Source organism: Peromyscus leucopus, chromosome 8a, assembly GCF_004664715.2.
Source record: "Peromyscus leucopus breed LL Stock chromosome 8a, UCI_PerLeu_2.1, whole genome shotgun sequence".
Classification (NCBI taxonomy): Eukaryota; Metazoa; Chordata; class Mammalia; order Rodentia; family Cricetidae; genus Peromyscus; species Peromyscus leucopus.
Window position 1 is genome coordinate 30,084,636 of NC_051085.1, and position 23,004 is coordinate 30,107,639.

Here is a 23,004-nt window from a genome sequence, read left to right on the forward strand (position 1 = left end):
GCTCTAGATGGCCTGGAACTCTCTATGTAGACAAGGCTGGCTTGCCTCTGCCTCTCAAGTGCTAAGATTAAAGGTGAATTTTATTAGATCCTGTGATAACCTGCTATATTCATATAAATAAATGACTAATAGAAATAATATTGTAGGGCCAGCAAGAGTGCTGAGCTGGCAAAGCACTTGCTGTCCAAGCCTGGTGATTTGAGTTTGGTACCCAGAATCCATGTAAAGGTGGAGGCAACAAACTGTCTTTGCAAAACTGTCCCCTGACCTACACAAGTGTGTCATGGCACACAATGACCCACAGACATACACAAAAGAACTGTCTTCGTTTCTTTCTTTCCAGTGAGTTTTATTAGGTTTTTGTTTTGTTTTTTTACATGAACATGGGTTTGTTTACAAGGGCATGGAGACACTGCCAGTGGTTACACCACTGAAGAAAATGTCTATCCCATCAATCATTAAGTATCGAGGAGGAGCCCTGTGAACTCTTCCCTTTTGACGGTGTTTATGGGCAGTTCAGGAATGCTACGGTCATGCCATGCCTGAAGCCAGCATGCCACACTGCTCCCTCACCCCTTCCTCCGGCTCTCACATCCCTTCTTCCCCCTTCCTCCCCAGTGTCCTGAGCCTTGCAGGAGGGACAGATGTTCTCTTAAGGCTGTTTTTGTTGTATGCCATAGGTTTTCGTATGTTCTGTCCTCATTTTCATTCAACATCAGAATTTTTAAAAATTTTTCTTTTCAGCAACTCACTCATTCATATTCGATAGTTTTCATTTCTACTTTGTAAATTTTCTGTAGTTTCTGTTGCTTTTTAGCTTGTACTCCATTATAATCAAATAGAATACAAAGTTATTTCAATATTTCTGTATTTGTTCAGACTTGCTTTGTACCATAATATATGACCTATTTAAGAGAAAGTTCTACAGGCTGCTGAGAAAGTGCATCCTGTATCATGTGGATGGAATGTTCTAATCTGTTAACCCCATTTGATCTATGATGTCATAACCACAATGTTTCTAAGTTTTTCATACTTTCTGAGTTTATATCTAGCAGTGTTCCCTTTATGAATTTGGGCTCACTTGTGTTCAGTGCATTTGTTTAGAACTGTAATATCTAGAACAATTGTTCCTGTAATCAATATAAAGTGACTTCCTTTGTCTGTTTTGATTAAAGTTTATTTTGTCAGATATTACAATAGAAATGTCTACTTGTTTCCTAACTCCATTTGCTTTGAATTCCTTTTCCTCATCCTTTCATTCTAAGATAAGTTCTATTCTTGATGGAGGTGTGATGCCTGGAGGCAGCATATAGGGGACCCTTTTTCTTTTCTTTTTAAATACACATCTGCTAGTCTTTTTGATTGGACAACTGAACCCATGAATATTCAGGAGCGTATTAATCTGTCACTTAGTTGACTTTATAAAGTGTGCTCCCCTAACCCTCATTTGTTTATCTACTGCTGTAGCATCTTTTACTTCCCCTCCTGTTTTCTCTTTAATATGCATCATTCCACACAGACTGAAGTTTCTCTCTCAGTATCCTCTGAAGAGCTGGCTTAGTGGTCATAAATTCCATTAGTCTTCTTTTATCAAGCAATGATTTTGTTTCTCTATTATATATTTCTCCATAAGATAGTTTTCCTGGGTATAGTAGTCTGGGTTGGCAGCTATGTCTCTCAGAACCTGAAATACATTCCATACCTTTTTGACTTTTAATGTTTCTGTTGAAAACTAAGCTATTATTCTAATGAGCTTGCTTTTATATGTGCCCTGGTGGTTTTTTTCTCATAGGCTCTTGATACCCCTTCTTTGTTTTGTATACTCAGTGTTTTAACCATAATATATGGTAATTTCTTTTCTGATCCTATTTGGTGTTCCATAAGCCTTGAGCTTGGTTATGTCTCTTTCCTTAGATTTGGGAAATTTTCTGCTATAATTATATTGAATTATTATACATATATTACATTAAATATATATATAATTATATTATCTTTGTGATGGATTTCTCCTGTCTGTAACTCACAGCTTCAATTTTTTCCTCTTATGTGCCATTCATACATTTAAAAATATTTATTGCTGTCCTTGAATAAGTATACCAATTCCTCTACCTTGTCTATAAGCTCTGATTCTGTCTTCACCATGATTCATTTATTGGTAAGACTCTCCACTTAGCTATTTGACTTGTTGAATTTCTCATTTTCAGTATTTCTTTTAATCAAATTCCATTTTTATGTCCTGCAGTGACTTCCTTTTCTCATTTAGCTATATATTCTCTTGGAATTCATTCAGATTATGCATGCCCTCATTCATTTCTGTGAACACATGTATCATCACCATCGAGTTCTTTAGAATTCCCACTAAATCATTCCCATTGCATATGAACACTCTTGATTGGCAGATCTGAGAGAAGCCATACTGTCTTTTTATTTTACTTGTGTTTTTGCACTGAGACTTGTGGAGGTCTCTGCAAGCACCATGGCCAGCAGAGAAACTGAGTGAGACAAGGAAATCCGGTTCAACATGACTTAGTCAGCTGGCATTGGTTCATACTTCTAGGGTCTGACAACAGGCAGTTTATTTTAAATATATTTAAGTACAGTGCAACTTGGGAAAAATGTTTCCTGGTAACAATTATCTCAAGTCCATATGTACACTAAACTTAAGGTGTGACTACATTCAAACTCTTTTGCAAAGTACATGCGACCTCTACCATAAAGATGGGTTCTATAGCTTAAGTGCCTAGGATCTGATTTGGTCTCAGTCACACAGATGTGTAGAGGTCACCAGGCTATAAAGCACATGTGCCAACTCCCTTAAGGAGGGTTCTCCTGACTGAGAAACAAAGCTAAAGGTCTAACAAGGGAGATAAACTAAGTCTGAGGGACTCTGTGTGGCCAGGCCCTACAGATAGCACAGACCACCAGGCTATTGACAGCCTTCTGGGTGAAAAACAGGTATATACATCCCTTCCATTGAAGAGAGGAGCATGCATGCTTAACATTCCTGGTTTCCCTAGTGCTTATCTGTGAGCACAAAAACCTCATGTCCTCTACAGAGACTTGAATATCAGGAGTTAGGTAGGTTAGGTGCAGACAATGTTGTAGGAGAGTTCAGAAGTTGTTTTCTACTGTTAGACTGTTACAATCATGGCACCAGGCTCTGTCCCCAGTACTCTTCTGTACAAAGAATACTGTCTGCAAAAGCAACCCCTATCCATGGGTAGATCCACTATGAAAACAGAGGGGTAAATAGTCAAGTATAAACCAATCATCCTTTAAGCACTAATCATTTAAAGGAGTAAAGAGACAATGATAGTACTGTGTGTACTGACAGATTAGTTATTGTAGGTAACTAATGAGCAAAAAGTACAAAGAAAAATACAGTAAGATTAGTGATTAGTATTGGGATGATAGAGACAATGAAGAGGAAGAGAACATAAATAGTAGGGGGAACTACAGGGGAAAAACAAGATCAAGAGGGCTGGAGAGATGGCTCAGCGGTTAAGAGCACTGGCTGCTCTTCCAGAGGTCCTGAGTTCAATTCCAGCAACCACATGGTGGCTCACAACTCTCTGTAATGAGATCTGGTGCCCTCTTCTGGCCTGCAGGCAAACGTGCAGATAGAACACTGTATACCTAATAAATAAATCTTTTTTTTTAAAGGGTTTATTTAAAAAAAATTTTATGTGCACTGTAATTTTTGCCTGCATGTAAGTCTGTGCAAGGGTGCCAGATCACAGACAGTTGTGAGCTTCCATGTGGATGCTTGGGAATCGAATCTGGGTCCTATGAAAGAGCAACTGGTGGTTTTAACCAGTGAGCCATCTCTCCAGTCCCCAAATAAATAAATCTTTAAGAACAAAAAAAGAGCAGGGGAAGACAAGGATTTTTGGCTAAAAGTAGACCTAAGAAAGAGGTAAAGACAGGCTATCAGATAACATAAACAACACTGTCTCTCTGGAGACTGAGGAACAGACACCCTGCAAACCAGACCAGAATATGTCTATTGGGAGATGATAAAAGCAAAAAAAAAAAAATTCTTTTTTTTTTTGGAACAAATGTGAGCAGGAGTGAGGGCAAGAAAGAATGGTGCAGAGCATTCTGAAATGACATGAATATCAAACAGTGTAGGTGTGGAGGGAGAAAGCTGGATTGAAATCTAGGATATAAAAAGACTGGCCTGATTATTGACTCTCATCTGGATTCTCTTTCAATCCATTCCCAAGTCTTAGGATCCTGTTACGGCTTGGACATTCCTCTGCAATGGGAGTCTTCCTTAGGACAATTGATTACCCATGCTGTCCCAGTTAGCGGGCAGTGCTTCACAGATAGATTCCCAGGTCTTGTCACTCCTCTGCCAATTCCTTCAGGACACTGGTTGCAAATGTTGGTGTAGCTAGTTTTCCTGCCTTGCCCACAGTTAGGACAAATCTGTCACCCGCCAGTCCCACAACCGCTCAGACCCAACCAAGTAAACACAGAGACTTATTTTGCTTCAAACTGTATGGCCGTGGCAGGCTTCTTGCTAACTGTTCTTACAGCTTAAATTAATCCATTTCCATAAATCTATACCTTGCCACATGGCTTGTGGCTTACCGGTGTCTTCACATTCGACTTGTCATGGTGGCGGCTGGTAGTTTCTCTGACTCAGCCTTCCACTTCGCAGAATTATTCTCCTCCTTGTCCCACCTATACTTCCTCCTGCCTGGCCACTGGCCAATCAGTGTTTTATTTATTGACCAATCAGAGCAACAGATTTGATATACAGACCATCCCACAGCATGTTGGTCCTGCCTCTGTGCAGCCGTCTTGGATGCTGCTGTATGAGTCTGTATGTAAGTTCCTATGTATACTTTAGTTCCTTCCAGGTTTCACTCACAGAATGCTGTGCAGATCTGATTCAAATGTTTTTGAGGCGGGGCCTCATGCATCCAAGGTTTGCTTCTACTTACTACATAGTGACTGTGATCTTGAATTGATTCTCCTGCTTCCACATCTTGAGTGCCAGGATTACAGATGTGTATTATCATTCCTGGTTTATATGGTGCTAGAAACCTTACCCTGGCCTGTATCCACTCAAGGAAAGCATCTATCAATTGAGTTACATCTCCAGCCTCTCCCCCACAAAGTCCTTAATGTGTCATCCTGAGAAACTTTTTAAAAATTATTTTCATTTTATATGTATGGGTGTTTCACCTACATGTATGCCTGTCAACCATGAGCATGCAAAAGATATGCTTCAAGGTCAGAAGTGGGTGTGTGACCCCTTGGACTGGAGTTACAGATGATTGTAAGCAGCCATGTTCTTGCTAGGTGTTGGACTGGGTCATTTGGAAGAGCAGCCAGTGCTACTAAGCATTAAGTCATCTCTCCAGACTCCAAGACACTTTTAAAAAAATGCATGTGTGAGTGGATATGGTGTGCATATGGAGGTCAGAGGGTAGCATTTGGGGAGTTAGTTCTCTCCTTCTGTCTTATGGGTTTCAGAGGTCCAAATTTAGGTTGTCAGCCTTGGTGGCACGGTTTTTAGCCACTGAGCCATCTTCTAAATGTGGGAAATTAGATCTTATTCTTAAAATTGTATCCTGTCTTACTGTGTTGGCTTGGCTATTAGAATTGCCCTCCATTGAGGAGTATCTCTCCTGAGAAGGTCTGCTGTTCTAAGAATCCATTGTGACATTAGGAAAAGTTAAGGACATTAACATCTCAGAATTTTCATTTTGCTTTTAGACATCTTATGGAGTCAATGGTATGTGCGCGTGCAAAAACAGATCTAAATAGCTGTTTTGGTAACAGAGTTTGAAACAAAGGACTCACACATGCAAGGCGAATGCTGTACTGCTATTAGAAAATAAGCCTGTTTTCTTCCAGCTCAGACAACAAAGGCTCAGTCATCCATCTAAATCATGCCAATGAAAGAGATAAATAATAGTGAAAGCAGAGAAAAGAGATCTATTCAATATGGCTTCACTAATAAGCGGAACATATAAATACATCCAGTGTCTGATTAACTCCTGCATAGTTAAATCTACATGTGTTCTAGCACTTCTCCCATGAATCTCTAAATTATAAAATGGACACAGGTGCAGGGTTTGAGATTAGACCCTTCCAAATGGGACCAGGCTGTAAATAAACTCATTTTTCTTTACCAACTTCTATTTCCTAATTTCCTTGTAATCCAAGGAAATACACACGATTGGTGAACTTCTAGTCCTGGAATTGTTTCAAAAGCATTTTTGTAAGTTTACTTTTAAAAAGCCTTTTCTCCTTACCTTCTTGGCACATGCCTATGATCTGTCATATCATGTCTCTGATTTTCACAAGTACACATTAAAACGACATAAAAGTGAAAAATGTTTGGCTAGAAAAGAGTGTAATAAACTTATGGAAGTATGTTATCAGCGTTCCAAAACATTAGTTCTGATAAGTCTCCTAAGTTAGAATATTAATAAGGAGAAATTTAAAGGTTAGGCAGATGGTCCTGATGACCTGAGAGCCACTTCTAGGAAACACATGGTGGAATGTGGTGGTCAGAGGCAGACCACCACATTCATGTTCTCGAACAAGCACCCTTCCCATAAGTAAATATTAAAAAGTTTAGAATTGATGCCTGGGCTGGAGAGATGCCTCAGCGGTTAAGAGCACTGACTGCTCTTCCAGAGGTCCTGAGTTCAGTTCCCAGCACCCACATGGTGGCTCACAACCATCTGTAGTGAGATCTGGTGCCCTCTTCTGGCTTGCAGGCATACATGCAGGCAGAACACTGTATACATAATAAATACATCTTTTAAAAAAAAATGTTAAAAAAAAATAGATGCCTATTGTATTCTAATATGTCGCCCAAAATAACTCCCCGTGCTGCCAAACCATGTACAGTCCTGAGCTACACAATTAGGTTAAAAAAAAAAAAATCTAAAGCAGGTTAGTCACCTTTTCCTGCAGCAACAGGTCGCCTGCGGCCTGGTGTTTTTGAAGGAGAGCCTAGAGACTGGAATCCCCGGGGCCCCCCTCTTACGAGGGCGAGGGAAGACCGCGCCGCGGCGCGGGTTTGGAGGCCTCCCTGCTCTCGGATGGATACGATATCCCTATAGAATGGCCCTCTTGAGGGACAGGCCTTTATACGGGTCACCAAGGGCGACGCCGACCCTTCAAAACGCCTCCGCAGGCCGGACGGCGGACAGCCCGTAGCAGCCGTCAGCAGCCGGGGCCACCGAGGCGGTCAGGAGGTGGCCGGAAGTTGCGCTTCCAAGGCGGGCGGCGGCGGCGGCGGCGGCGGCGGCGCTCGCGGATGACGCCACACGCGTCGCGCAGCCAGTGACGTCAGGCGCAGCCGCGCGCTGGCTACGCCTGTCATCGCCGGGGAGGTTTGTTCCCGAGGAGAAGCCGGCGCCATGGCGGTTCTTCTGGAGACCACTCTGGGCGACGTGGTCATCGACTTGTACACCGAAGAGCGGCCGCGCGGTGAGGCCTGCGTCCTCCGCGCCCGGGCGGCGGGGGCCGCGAACCCGCTGCCCAGGTTCCCTTCCCTTCGCTGTTTCTGGCTCGAGCTCGGTTTCATAGCGGGCCTTGGCTTTAAAAAAAAAATTTGGTGTGTGTGTGTGGGGGGAGGGCTTGGTTTAAGTGAGTGTCATTTGTCACCATGATAGCAGGCAGGGTGCGTCTGGTTCTCGGGAGGGTGGCCGTCGCCTCCCTCCTGGTTACATGACACCTGGTGTCTGCCGCCGGTGTGGTGTGGGTAGCCAGCCAGGCGCCAGGGGTCAGCTAGAGTTTAGGCGTCTCATCTTGTGGAGTCTGGTTTTCCACGGAGGGAGAACGGAGCGGGCTCCACTTTTAACTTAAGAGTCCTCGGAGGAGGATGTGTACGTTGCTATGGAAATAGAGAGGTGAGAGAGTCTTCTTCCCTAGTCGGGTTGGGAACAAGCCAAGGAAGAAAACTAGCTTTTTCGGAGACGAGTGGCAATGGAGGTTTTCTTAGCAGTTTGCAGATTTTTCTGGAAGTAGCAAGAAGTTTGGCATGGCTGGAACGAACTGGTATGTGGGACAGAACAGCTGCCACCGACTTCCAGTCAGGTTCGGTACTGGTAGGTCAGGTCCTGAATAGTCTTATGTGTCTTGCAGATGGTCACAGCATTTAAAGGATTACAGTATGGCACGCTTGCCTTGGAATGATAATAGGCAGCTGTGTGGTCCCTGTATCCAATGGGGGAATCGGGAAACCAGGCGAGATTAGCTCCAATCGCTGTCCTTCCCCTGCGGAATGCAGAGATTAGCAGAGAGTGAAAGGAACTGCCGTACTGCACAGAGTGCCTCCTGCCACAGACACCTTCTCCCACGCTCAACTCTTTCTCCCCTCCACCCACAAACACTCCACTTTCTCCTGCACTCTTCCATTTTCTTACTGTTGCCTCTGTCCACGTTCCTCCCCACTCTTACCCTTCCGGGAACTTCCTGACTCTTCAGATCTCAGATAAAACACGAGCTCTTCTGTGCAACGCTCAGAAGATCAAAGTTAATCTGTTCCTTCTGTTCTGCCTGTGATGGTGGTTTTATAAATCACAATGGCATTCATGTTATTAGAACCTATACTTAACTGTCCTGGAACTATGTGCATGACTGTCTTTTTTCAGTAACATGCCCCAAGGAGAGTAGGAACTGTACCTTACTATCTCTGTTACCTGCCACTCTCAGAACATGTACTAGTGGTTTGGTGCGGCAAGTAATGCATAGGAATGTGTTGTTTTTGCTTAATACTCAGTCAAGGGATAGAAATGCAACTCAAGAGCGCTTAAAAAAAGTTCTCAGTTGCCTTCTGTTACTGGGATAAGCTTGGATGCGTAAGGGTGGTTGGATCTGAGGGCTCCAAGGATGCTCTATGGAATTGTATTTTGTCTCTTGATTTTGTGTTTTCTTTTCCTGGAGCTCCGTTGACACTCCGCATGTAGAGCGGCACTTTACGTAATGAATGGACCCCTTTCCCCAGAGTTGTGCACTCCTGAAGAGGGGACAGGGTTATCACACATTGTTAACACGCAGGAGTTCTGCAAAGAAAGCTTGGGACATCAAAAGCATGTCTACGTGTGTGCATATATTTGAAGGAGAGTGACTGGGCATCTAGTTACGTGTATACTTACTTACCAATCAATAGTAAGCATATCCACATGTCCAGATTGATTTTTTTTAAAAAAATTTTTAATTGCCGAAAAATTTTATGTAAGCCAGGCATGGTGGTGCACACCTTTGATCCCAGTGAGTGAGTTCTTGGACAGCCAGGGCTATATGGAGAAACCCTGCTGAGGGTAGGGGGGGACTTAAAAAAAGAAAAGAAAAGAATTTAAACAAACAAAAGGGAAGATAATCAGTAAATGAAATCCTAAGTACCCATGACCAACTTCATTACTAGTTGTCAACACATAGCTAATTTTGTTTCATTTACAGGATCTCCTACCCCTACTGGACTTATTTAATCTGAAATTACTTTAGTGTGTATCTATAAGAGAAAATAACTGAAAAATAGTATTACCGGGGCCAGGCATGGTAGCACATGTCTGAGAATCTAATCCAGGCCCTCCTGCATGCTAAACACTGACATTGAGCGTGTCCCCTACCCCCATCTTTCTCATTTTTTTACTTTCTGACAGTCCAATTCTCTTTTTTTCTTCTTCCCTTCCTTCCTTCCTTCCTTCCTTCCTTCCTTCCTTCCTTCCTTTCTCTCTTTTTTTTTTTTTTTTTTTCCTTCTTTTTGGTTTTTCAAGACAGGGTTTCCCTGTGTAGCCCTGGCTATCCTGGATCTCGCTCTGTAGACCAGGTTAGCCTCAAACTCAGATAACTGCCTGCTTTTGCCTCCTGAGTGCTGGGATTAAAGGCCTGTGCCACCATGCCCAGTTCTCTTTCATCTTTTAAAAAATATATATTTTACGTACATGTGTGTGCATGTGTGTGCTTACAGCTTGCCAAGGCTGTATTAGTTACTCTTTATGTATTTTTGAGACTGTCATCCATGTATGCCTTACAGTGAGATATGAGCATGTAAATCCCCATTTCCTCTCCAACTCCTTTCATATCCCTCTAATATGTCCCCCTCCCAGCTTCATATCTAGCTGGTACTACCACATGTGCATGGGTGTGGAACCATCCACTGCAGCATGGGAAACATACCAGTAGCTACACCCTCAAAGAAGCTGACTTTTATAAAGTCGTAGTGCCCCTTCTTATGGCTTTGGACTTGGTTTTTTCTCTTAACATTTATTTATTGTTTATATATAAATGAGTGTGTGCCACAGCATGCTTACAGAGGTCAGAGGACAACCTTCGGGAGTTGTTCTCTTTGACATGTAGGTTCTGGGAATTGAACTTAGGTTTTCAGGTTTGACAGCAAGCACCTTTACCTATGAGCCTCCTCACCAGAACCTTTGTTTTTCTTTTAATAAAAATGTGAATGTAGAGATTAAGTTGTACTAATTGTGCATTTACAAATTTGTTTAAAACTGAATTTTGCTTTCTGGTAATAAATTTAGTTTTTACTTTTTTTCAGCTTGCCTGAATTTCCTGAAGTTGTGCAAAATAAAATATTACAATTATTGCCTTATTCACAATGTACAGGTGAGTTGGTAGATGTTTGTCATGCTCTTTGTTATTGGAAACGTATAGCAAACTGTGAATTAACAAATAATTCTGTATGTTATAGAGGGATTTTATCATACAGACAGGAGACCCTACGGGGACCGGCCGTGGAGGAGAGTCTGTCTTTGGGTAAGTTCTTATCAACGTGGGTTTTTTTGTTTTCCGAGACAGGGTTTCTCTGTGTAGCTTTGCGCCTTTCCTGGAACTCACTCTGTAGACCAGGCTGGCCTCGAACTCACAGAGATCCGCCTGGCTCTGCCTCCCGAGTGCTGGGATTAAAGGCGTGCGCCACCACCGCCCGGCTGTACATGTTTTAGTTAGGGTTTCCATTGCTGTGATAAAGCACCATGATCAAAAAGCAAACGTGGGGAGGAAAGGGTTTATTTATCTCAGGTAATTCTCCGTTAATAACGGAAGTCAGGACTGGAACTTAGGGTGGGAACTGAAGCAGAAGCCTTGAAGGAACGCTTCTTACTGGCTTGCTCCTCAGGACTTTCTCAGTGTGCTTTCCTATGCAAACTGGAACTACTTGCTGGGGGTGGCACTGACTCCCTCTGGGCTGGGCCCTCCGACATCATCATTAATCAAGAAACTGTTCTATACATTTGCCTACAGACATTCTGATGGAGCCGTTTTCTCAATTTAGGTTCCTCTTCATGATAACTCTTAACTCTAGCTTCTGTCAACTTGATAAATCAAAACAAAACCCCAACCAGGACAGTGTATATGTATGTATTTAGAGAGAGGATTTCATGTAGCCCAGGCTGACCTTGAACTCAATCTCTGTCAAGCTGAGAATGGGCTTGAACTGGTCTTCCTGCCTCCATTTTCCAAGCTCTGGGATTAGAGGCATGTACCATGACGCCTGGCTTTACATGCTAGCCATCGAACCCAGTTTGTGCATTCTGAACACTCTCCTGATTGAGCTATATCCCCACCCTTTTCATTTATCTGTTCTTTGATTGCCTTTGAGATGGGGTCTTATTCTGTAGCCTGGAACTCACCATGTAGCTTAGTCTTGGCTCAGATTCAAGATTCTTTTTTTTTTTTTTTTTTTTTTTTTCTTTTTCTTTTTTCAGAGACAGGGTTTCTCTGTGTAGCTTTGGCACCTATCCTAGAACTCAATTCTGTAGCCCAGGCTGGCCTCGAACTCACTATGTAGACCAGGCTGGCCTGGAACTCACAGAGATCTGCCTGCCTCTGCCTCCTGAGTGCTGGGATTAAAGGCGTGCGCCACCACCGCCCGGTCTTAACCTTTTATTTTTAAATAAGACCAAAGTATAATTGCTGTAGTTCAATCTTCATATTAAAATATTGATCATATTCTAGGGTAGTCCCTAGGTTCCCAGAATGCCTGTAAGAAGAAAGGAGTATTTGAATCACAGTGGGATATCTGTAAAGACAGTTACACTGTTACAGTATCTGCATTTCATTTTGAGAGTATGTAAGTTTTATAACTTTATTGTATACTTTCAGACAACTGTATGGTGATCAAGCAAGCTTTTTTGAGGCAGAAAAAGTGCCAAGGATCAAGCACAAAAAGAAAGGCACTGTGTCCATGGTGAACAATGGCAGTGACCAGCACGGATCTCAGGTGAGGACCTGGATGGAGATGAGCTTTGCTTGGGTGTGAAGAACTGGAAGGAGTCCATGAAGTTATCTTTTCAAGTTACTCAGTAATGAGAGGATGTACTAAAGGACATTTTTTAGGGAAAATACCAAATTATTTCTTTTCTACATTAAAAGGGGGGCCAGAGAGATGGCTTAATGGTTAAGAGCACTAACTACTCTTCCAGAGGACCCAGTTCAATTTCTAGCATCCACAATGCTCTGAAACTCTAGTTCCAAGGCATCTGATGCCCTCTTCTGGCTTCTATAGGCACTGCGTGCACATGGGGCCACACCACACCTCTTCTGTTTATCAGGGGACATCTGTGCACCTGTCGATATAAACAGTCTTTTTTATTTAGTTCTAGAAATAAGTGTGCAAGAATTGATACAGTAAATGTAGAGTCTTGGTGTGTTCTTTAGAGTTATACATAATTTCATATATATATATATATCACACACACACACACATATATATAATATATTATATATATTAATATTTATTATGTGCCTTTCGGTCTAGTTTCTTATTACTACAGGAGACAATCTAGATTACCTTGATGGTGTTCATACAGTGTTTGGTGAAGTGACGGAAGGCATGGACATAGTGAAGAAAATCAATGAGACCTTTGTAGACAAGGATTTTGTACCATATCAAGATATCAGGTGTGTTTACTTTTACTATCTTAACGCTGTGATATTGAACATAGAATGGCTTGAATGAGACTTCTCCACGTAGGACTAAAACCTTAGTTTCTTTTCTTTTTCTGTGATAAAATACTCTGACTAAAGTAACATAAGGCCAGGTGGCAGTGTCACACGCCTTTAATCCCAGCACTTGGGAGGCAGAGCCAGGTGGATCTCTGTGAGTTCGAGGCCAACCTGGTCTACAGAGTGAGTTCTAGGACAGCCAGGGCTACACAAAGAAACCCTGTCTCGGAAGAAAAAGGAAAAAAAAAAGAGGGAAAGAAAATCCCTCACAGGCATTCCCACAGTCCACTTTAATCTAGACTCCCTTTCCAGGTGTCAGATCCTGTCAAGTTGATGATTGAAATTAACTGTCACAACTAGTTCCAGAATAATTCTGAAGTGTGAATTAATATGAGATCATTAGAATCCTCGTGAAAAGGAACTTTTATTTTCTTTCTCTTGTACTGATTGTTATATTGGTAAGAATTACTCTTTCAGTTTTTTTTTTTTTTTAGAGGTGGATTATTAAAAAACAGGGCACAAGTAACAAGGTTTAGAAATTTACTTTTTTCTTCTTTCTTTCTCTCTTTAGTTTTTCATGTGTGTATTTTGAGTCAGGGTCTCACTCTGTAACCCAGCTTACCCGAAACTTCCTTTCTAGTTCAGGCTAGTCTCAGACTTGTGATTCTCTACTCTTGACCTCTGAATGCTGGGGATTACAGGTGCCATCATGTCCAGCTTAATTTACGTCATAAAGTAATACAGAGCAATAATATAGAAGGAAATACAGTGCAGCTCATTTTAAAAGTATACTGTAGGTCAGTAATACCACCGTGGAGTCTTTGGACATTAGAAATACTTATATGTTAAAATCTGTGAAAAAATAAGTATGGACTCTAAAATAAATGTAACATTTGACTTAAATTTGTTTTGTAAGGATAAATCATACAGTGATTTTAGATGATCCATTTGATGACCCTCCTGATTTATTAATTCCTGATCGATCACCAGAGCCTACAAGGGAACAATTAGATGTAAGTAGCACCTTGGTGTTGTTTGTTTTCTTTCTTTTGAGACAGTCTCACAATGTAGCCTGGGCTGGCCTGGCATTTTGCTATGTAGTCCAGGCTGGCCTGAAGTTCATAGAGATTCGACAGCCTTTGCCTCCCACATACTGGGATTAAAGGAGTGCTCACTATACCCAGCTAGTAGCACATTTTTGTATAGTTATATTAAAATACCTCTTTCTATTCCTTATCTTGTTTATCTATTATACTAGAGCAAGTTTAGAATTCTTTTCTCGCCCATAGAGATGCTTATTTTGTAGTTGTTTCATTATTTCTTCAATTTCTGTCTTTTAGTTTCTATTCTGCCAGAAGTCTTAGTTCTGAAACCTCATATAAGCAGTGCTTTGGGAAGGTTTTCTGTCACCCAACTCTAGGAGAATAGCCTCAAGGTCAAACCGAAGATCATCTTATAAGATACTTTTTAAGTGGGGATATTCTGGAGCCAATCTAGACCCAGGCATTTATGTGGACTGTAAAGAATGTTCTCCCAGGCATTTTAAAGTGTAAATTTAAGGTGTTCACAAGGCTTTCTCAAAGCTGAATTTATGGTTGAGTTTGGTATTTAATTGTACAATTATGTATCCTTTCTACTGAACACTTAGTTGGATAATAGTACCTATGTAAACATTTCTTTTGATTTTGCAGTCAGAAGCCAAGTCTGGCAAATACTCTAGAATTAATTGAAATGAGTTCCCAGAGCTCATAAATTTCTATTCTGTTATGTCTGATAGGCCAAGAATAAAACATGGTATCTTCCATGATGCTCAGATCTTTAACTTCTGTTTTACAGAGTGGCCGAATAGGAGCAGATGAAGAAATTGATGACTTCAAAGGAAGATCAGCTGAAGAAGTCGAAGAAATAAAGGCCGAGAAAGAGGCTAAAACTCAAGCTATTCTTCTAGAGATGGTAAGATAATAATTTTGGTCAAATAGTTGTTATGCAACTCACGTTACGTCATTTATGTTATGTTACTTCTATAAAACATTCTTATCTGCTTTTGTGATAATAAACTAGTAAAAATTTAGTGAGATTTCCTTCCTGGATTACACTTTATAGGACCTAATAACATGAAAATAACAGTTTGGTTCTGTTTTTCCATCAATTACTGAGTGTCTTTTTAAAGCTGGGAGGGGTTAGGTGAGGTGGTGAGTTGAAGGTGATTGCTGACAAGCCTGATGACCTGGTGGGATCACCAGAACACACATGGTGAAAGGAGGGAGCCACCTTCTGTAGGCTGCTCTCTGACCTCTATATGTACAGCATGGCATGCACACACCCACATTCACACACACACATATCACACACACATACACAAGTAAATGTAAAAATAGAAATTTAAAAAATAGGAGATGGCTATCTAAGTTATAAATTTTTATTGAATTTTAGTTTTCATATAATTTTTGAACATTATTTATGACTCCATTTTATGTATATTAGAGAATAACTGTTCTCTCTTTTGAGCTGATGAATCATTTACTTCCCTATAATGAATCACATTTCTTTGGCTAGCTATATCAGCCCAGTTAATTATGTGTATGTGTGTTTGCGTGTGAGTGTGTACGAGCACAAGTGCCCATGGAGGCCAGATGTGTCAGGTCTTCATGGAGCTGGAGTTACAGGTGGTTGCATTCTGGGAACCAAAATTAGGTTCTCTGAAAGAGCAGTGCATGTTCCTAAGCACAGAGCCATCTCCCCAGTCTCCTGCAAGCTTTTTTTTCCCAATTAACTTCTTTCTTATTTGTTTTTCTGTCATTTATGGATTTTTATTGATTTGTTTTTTCACTTTTGTGTTAAGATTTTTTTTTTTTTTTTGGACAGGGTCTTACTGTGCTTCCCAGGCTAGTCTCAATCTCCTAGGCTCATCAGCCTACCAGGTAGCGTGGACTCCAGCCCGGAGTGTGCTGCCATTCCTGGCTGTGATACTTCTCATTGGACGTAGTTAGTAGGCTGTTGTTGCCTTTGACAGGCTTCAGAAATGTGGACCAGATTTACGGCTTTGTAACTTCTTCAGTTTCTGCATTTCAAGATTTTCTTTTGGTGTGTTTATTCAGTAGGTGATCCTTACATGATCATCTCAGGGTTTTCAAATGTACATAGGGGAAGATTGTCGCCCTCAAAGCGCTTGTGGGAAACACATTCCTCTCCTCATGGTTCTACCTACTGCTGCCCTCTGTGCTCTTTAATAGGAAGTGCAGCAAGTACACTACAGTGTGCTCGGTGTGGTACTCCAGCTGACTTTGATCTTGACTTTAGTTTGCAGAAAGGAAAAGGCAAAGGTTGAGGCTTTAAGGGAAAAAACTATGTAGAAATTGTGGTTCCATATTGAAAAACAGTATGGAAAAAATTAGGTATTACAAATCACCGAAGACTAGATTCCACATAATCATATTTTTCAAAAATTCAGTAACAAATGAAACTAAATAATATATTGCTCAATAATGTATGTGGTAAACATCTTAGACTATGAAAAGGAATAACCAAAAAGGAAAAACAAAAAACAAAAAAAAAACCAAGGTGATCTTGTCAGGTGCTGGTGGCACACACCTTTAATTTCAGCACTTGGAAGGCAGAGGCAGGTAGAGCTCTGTGAGTTCCAGGACAGCCTGGGCTGTTACATAGAGAAACCCTGTCTCAAAAAACAAAAAAGGGGGAGTGTGGTTGGGGAGATGGCTCAGAGGTTAAGAGCAGTGGCTGCTCTTCCAGAGGTCCTGAGTTCAGTTCCCAGCAACCTCATGGTGGCTCACAATCATCCATAGTGAGATCTGGTGCCCTCTTCTGGTGTCCAGGCAGACATGCAGGCAGAACACTGTAAACAAAAAATAAGTAAATCTTAAAAAAAGAAAAAGTGATCTTTGTGAGAGAAGCAAGGACAATGGGATCAGGGAGTACATTCATTCCTGGCCAGGTAGTTTTTATTTCATTTCACTCATTCATTTCAAAGTGCATTGTTTTTATTTTGTGGATGGGCGTGTGTGAGGGTCAGAGGACAGTGTGCCAGAGTGGTTTTCTGCTTCCACTGAGGATCCAGCTTAGTTCATCAGGTGGCAGGGGCTTTGACCCCCCCCCCCAGCCCCAGCGGTTTGTATTGTCTGTATTGTCACAACCTATGCTTTACATCTTTTGTTTGTTTGTTTGTTTGTTTGTTTGTTTTTCGAGACAGGGTTTCTCTGTGTAGCTTTGCGCCTTTCCTGCTTTACATCTTTTTAAAAAATGATATTCAAATACTTAAAAAAGAGAAATTAGGGATAATTTGGGAATTTTGAAGCCAGGATGGATCTGGATTCATATCCTAGCTGTAACTCTTGATTTCACTGTCCTTGCCTTTAAAAGTGGAAATTGTGCTTGGAATGGTGGCACAGGCCTGTAATCTCAGTTCTCAGAAGGTGGGGTAGGAGGACCACAAGTTTGAGTCCATCTGAGTTCCAGTAAGATCCTGTCTAAAATATAAATAAATTTGAAAAGGAAATAAATGAATGGAAACTGGTATCGCTTGAAGAATTAGCAGTAATGATTTGTAAGTATCAAGTTAGGTAAAAACATTAGCTATTAGTATTGTTAATACCAGGAAAAATATCATATCAGATTTATTTAATTGAAAAAAAATTATTACATTTTGTTTTGTGTTTCGTGTATGTGTACATGCATGTCATGATGTGCATGTGGAGGTCAAGAGACAAATTTTGGGAGTTGGTTTTTTCCACCATGCATGTTTACCTCTCTAACAGTGATAGAACCTGGAGAATGGAGCCAACAAATGTGGTGGAATAAACTCAACTTTATTGAGAGCATCAGACAATTTATAATCTGAGTGTTAAGAGGAGTCATAAGAGTAAGGTATATAATTACAAGGGCAAGCTGCATGTGCAGCAAAAATATGTTTTTCTTTTTCCTTTCCTTTTTTGAGACAGGGTTTCTGTGTGTAGCCATGATTGTCCTGGAACTCTCTCTGTAGACCAGGCTGGCCTCAAACTCACAGAGATCCGCCTGCCTCTGCCTTCTGAGTATCAGGATTAAAGGTGTACACCACTACTGACTCATGTTTTTCCATGTAGGCATATAAACAAACAACAATAACCAGTTGTAATGAATAATCTGAAGTAAACTCACTACTATCTACTATACCTGGGAGGAGCATGAGAGTACAATCCAAGAACAAATTCCACATTTTTGAAGACTGAGGTCAAAAGACTCTTGTCTTAGTTACTTGGAGTTTTCTTACAAACATTCAGAAATCTCATCCATTCTATTCTTGGACCATATTCTAACATATCTGAGTCCTAGGAATTGAACACAGGTCATTGAGCTTAATGGCAGGCACTTTTACCTTATGAATTGTCTTTCTAGCCCTTGGAAAGTTTTTTAGATTTTTTTGTTAAACCCTGAACCTATAGTTCATGTTGTAAATTTAGATGGTTCTAGGAAATCAGTGTCGTGGACTTGGACAAAATATTTGGAATAGAAACTAAAGGAATTGATTTGTATGCTTGATTATTTGTAACTTTAGGTGGGAGACCTACCTGATGCAGATATTAAACCTCCAGAAAATGTGTTGTTTGTGTGTAAATTGAATCCAGTGACCACAGATGAGGACCTGGAGATAATATTCTCAAGATTTGGACCAATAAGAAGGTAATCCCGGGATTAATGAAAGAGAGATTTGGGAATATCTAGGTATTAATTGATTGGTGTGGGTGTTTGTTTTATTTTTTGTCTTTTTGAAACAGGATTTCATTTATAGACCTGGCTGGCCAGCAATTTCTATATAGACCATGCAGAACTTGAACTCACAGAGATCCTCCTGCCTCTGCCTCCTCAGTGCTAGGGCTTAAAGCCCCATGCCACAATACTCAGCAGAAGTGTTCTAATTACACATTTTTGGTGAGTTTGTCGATTTTGAGTGAATTTAAAAATTTTTGTTTTTATTTTTTTGTGGGGCTGAGGATCAAACCTAGGGCATCATGCCTGTTAAGCCAACCCTCTGCCAGCTTCTTTGGTGAATCTCATGCTGGTAATTTTTATAGATGTGTGTTTCAACGGTAGGAAAGAAAAGTGTGTTTTCAGACATAAGCACAAATTAAATGTTTGAGTGATTCTTCAATTCTTAACACATTTTTACAATAAAATATGAGTTGAGCAATTTGTCTACTTGTATAATACTCTCAACAACCTTATTTAGTATTTAAAATACTTATTTAAATTAATTCCTAAAATTATTGGCAATCTATGTCAGTATTAAAATTTCCAAGTTTTATGTGTTTATTTTCTAAACTTATCATGTAGCCAAGGATGACCTGGAACTCCTGGTCCTCCGGCCTCCACCTCCTGAGTGCCAGGGTTATAGGTGGCTGCCACAGGCCGTTTCCGTGGTTCTGTGGAATGAGCCTCGGGCTTCTTGTGTACTTGGCAAACTCTTTATCAAGTACACTTTGTGTCCAGCTGTGTGTGTGTGTGTGTGTGTGTGTGTGTGTGTTTTGCATGTGTGAGTGCACAAGTTTTTTAAGACAGGGTCTCACTATTGTAGCCTACTCTGGCCTTAAGCCTATCTTCCACACTCATGAGTATTGGGATTATAAGTTTGCATTACGACACCTCAAAAGCAAAAAATTGTGATTTGTTGTTATGGGTTTTATTTTTATTTTGCATGTACAGGTGTGTAGAGGCCAGAGGACAACCTTGGGTGTTTTCCTCAAGCATTGTCCACATTCTTATCTATCTATCTATCTATCTATCTATCTATCTATCTATCTATCTATCTATTATCTTTTATTTATTTATTTATTTATTTATTTATTTATTTATTTATTTATTTATTCATTTATATTTTGGAGGCTGTGTTTCTTCCTGACTGGCGCTCACCAAGTAGGCTGTGCTGGCTGGCCACACTGAGTCCTAGGGATCCACCTGTCTCCTGTCTCCACCTCTCTAGTACTGGGATTGCAAGCTCATACCATTGTACACTCAGGTTCCCATGCATTCAAGACAAGCACTTTATGAACTACCAGACTACCCCAGTTAAAATCTTTTTCTTTGGTTAATTTCCCCTATGTTGTTATTATCATTTTTTAACATTGAGTATTTACTTTAAAATATTATGATTTTAAAAAGTATGTGTGTGTCTGTGTGCATATCTGCCACATGTATGAAGGAGTCCTTGGAGGGTAGAAGAGGGCACCAGGTCCGGAGCTATAGTTATAGATAGCTGTGAGTCACCTAGTGTGTTGCTGGGAGTGGAGCTCGGGGCCTCTGGCAGAGCAGCAAGTGCTCTGAACCATTAGCCATCTCTCTAGCCATTATTACTATTATTATTTAAAAAATAAACTGGTACTAGCTTTTTAGAAAATATATACAGCTGGCAGGGGATGGTTCTCTCTCTCTCTCTCTCTCTCTCTCTCTCTCTCTCTCTCTCTCTCCCCTCTCTCCTCTCTCCTCTCTCCTCTCTCCTCTCTCCTCTCTCCTCTCTCCTCTCTCGTTTGGTTTTTTTGAAACAGGATTTCTCTACGTAGCTTTGGCTGTCCTGGAGCTTGATCTGTAGCCCAGGCTGTTCTCAAACTTAGAGATCTGCCTGCTTCTGCCTCTCGAGTGCTGAGATGAAAGGTGTGGGCCACCACCGCCCAGCTAATGGTTCTCTTCCCCCATGTGGGCGCCAGGAGTGAACTCAGGTCACCAGTCCCAGGAGCAAGTGCCTTTACTGTCTGAACCATCTCACGGTCCCTCCCTGTATTATTAATGCAAAAATATACCAAGCTAGTCAAAGGAGACTATTTTCTAACTGATTAACATGTCCTACATTTAGGATGCCCTTTAATGTTTCTAAAAATGATACATGGGGAGAGACAAGCCAGCCACTTTCAACTCTACCTTCTTGATTTCTTTCCCTTGATATTGTTTGGCGAATTAGTTCTGTATGATAACTGTACTTACAGTGTTTGAGCCTCGTTTACTTTAAAACCCAAAGCCTAAATTGTGGTGACTCATGCCTTTAATCTAAGCACTTGGGAGACAGCAGCAGGAAGATCTCTATGATCAAGGCCAGCCTGGTCTACATAATGAGTTCCAGGCTAGCCAGGGCCTCATAGTGGGTCCTTGTATCTAATTCAAAAGGATAAATGTACTAATAAGCACTTATATATGTAACATTCTTGAAGTCTTTTATGTTTAGACTAAAAAAGACTTTAGGATTTAAAGATTTTTCTGGACATGATAGTGTACACCTTTAATCTCAGTATATAGAGGGTTGAGGCAGCAAGATGGCTGTGAGTTTGAGATTACCTGGGTTTTATAGTGAGTACCGGGCCAACCAGGGATACACAAAAAGATCTTGTCTCAGAAATGTAAAAATAAATAATTTTAAAATGAAAAGAGCTTAGCAGTTTATTCTTGTTAAAAGGAAGCCGGACCCCACCTCCACCACTATAGCCTAGTTTGTATATTTGGAATAGAGTTTAGATAATTCAGTTACTGGATGTATGAGCTCTGTGTGTGTGTGTGTGTGTGTGTGTGTGTGTGTGTGTGTGTGTGTGTGTGTGTGTAAATAGAGTTGTTACTGAAAACTTTGAAGCCATCCCTAAGTTTAATAACTGGCTTATTTTGTTCTGGCCTAAAGAATTAGAGCAAATAGTTTCTTTTTTTTTTTAAGTGACTTTTCAAAAAAAAATTTTTTTTTTCAGTTGTGAAGTTATCCGAGATTGGAAAACAGGAGAATCCCTCTGTTATGCATTTATTGAATTCGAAAAGGTATGTTATAGTTTAAATATACCAGATTCTGGTTTTCACTATTTATTTTCTGAGGATGGGTTCTTTTGTGATGCCTTTGGCTGATGTCCTACTGGTTATCTTCCTGCTCAGCCTCCTGTGTAGAGTCTGGTTAGAGGTGTGCACCACTGCACCTGGCTGTTTTGTTTTTGGGTAGTCTTTGTTTGTTTGTTTGTTTGTTTTCTGAGGCAAGGTCTTTTCTATGTAACAGCTCTAGCTGTCCTGGAACTCACTTTGTAGACCAGGCTGGCCTCAAACTTGAGTAATCTTAAAAATGAAAAATTATAGTACTTTTTTTAGTTTCTAGTATTGTGTTTTTCTTTAGGCATCTAAGAACGTTAACTTTATTGTAACTTTACATTGGGAATAAATTTGACATTTACTGTTGTTAATATATGTTTACTGTGGGTTCAGGTACAATCTGTCTGAACATAATTGTTTTAGAAAAAGTCCTTCACAGACTGTTTATTGTAACCTGAGTACCAGGAAGAAAAATGGGGGAGTGTTAAGATCTAGACATTAATGCAGGCTCAGTCCCTGGCCAGCTACTGGGCAGTGCTCACTTACTTACTCTTCTTCCTGAGGCTTTCCTTCCTTAGAGGAAGGGTCAGGAAGCTGCTGCTAGATCTGCAGTGGTGATGAGAGCTTGGCTGGCTGAGTGCTTACTCCAGGTCAGACATTACCTTACTTTTCCTGTATGTAATATGTACAACTTAGGACATAGATGCTGTCTTTTTTTTTTTTTCCAAAACAGAGACAGGGTGGTCCTGTGGTTTACTCAACATCATGTACCTGAGGATGTCATGGCTAGGATTTGAGTGTGGATATGTCTGGCACTGTTCCTGATGAGTTTACCTATCTATGCTGCATTTTATTGTTGTTTTTTTGTTTTGTTTTCAAATGTGGCTTTGGGCCAGTTAGTGTCTAGTAATGCCTCATTGCAAGTTACATTGATTCCAAAGTATTTATTGAATATTTTCTGTATTTTTGGCACTGTGTTAAATCCTAGGGGTTTAAGATGAATAATGGAGGATTAGAAAAAGCATACAGTAGCAGATCATACCTAGATACTGTGTCATATGTACTAAAATTTATATATTTCAAAGTTTATTGGTGCCAGCAGAAAAGAGAGCTTTGCTTTTGGCTTACAATGGAAACTTTTCATCAATCTGACTGTTCTGTCATCGACATCTATTATTATTGCTTACAAGTAATGTTTCATTTGTAGCATGGAGACTGATGACTGCTCTGTCTTTCAGTTTCCTG

The 23,004-nt window shown here is 40.6% G+C and overlaps 1 protein-coding gene across 1 annotated transcript in view; it reads left to right on the top strand.

Annotated features, from left to right (window-relative positions):
- Positions 1-7,329: 7,329 nt before the first annotated feature.
- The window catches only part of Ppil4 (peptidylprolyl isomerase like 4), a 32,219-nt gene continuing 16,544 nt past the window's right edge, over positions 7,330-23,004 (top strand). Inside the window, exons 1-9 of the mRNA XM_028861021.2 lie at positions 7,330-7,461; positions 10,532-10,599; positions 10,685-10,749; positions 12,097-12,214; positions 12,752-12,894; positions 13,856-13,952; positions 14,776-14,892; positions 18,491-18,615; positions 21,654-21,720. Coding sequence (XP_028716854.1) covers positions 7,392-7,461; positions 10,532-10,599; positions 10,685-10,749; positions 12,097-12,214; positions 12,752-12,894; positions 13,856-13,952; positions 14,776-14,892; positions 18,491-18,615; positions 21,654-21,720 — 870 coding nt within the window. The 5' untranslated portion in view covers positions 7,330-7,391. The remainder of the gene's footprint in view (positions 7,462-10,531; positions 10,600-10,684; positions 10,750-12,096; positions 12,215-12,751; positions 12,895-13,855; positions 13,953-14,775; positions 14,893-18,490; positions 18,616-21,653; positions 21,721-23,004) is intronic.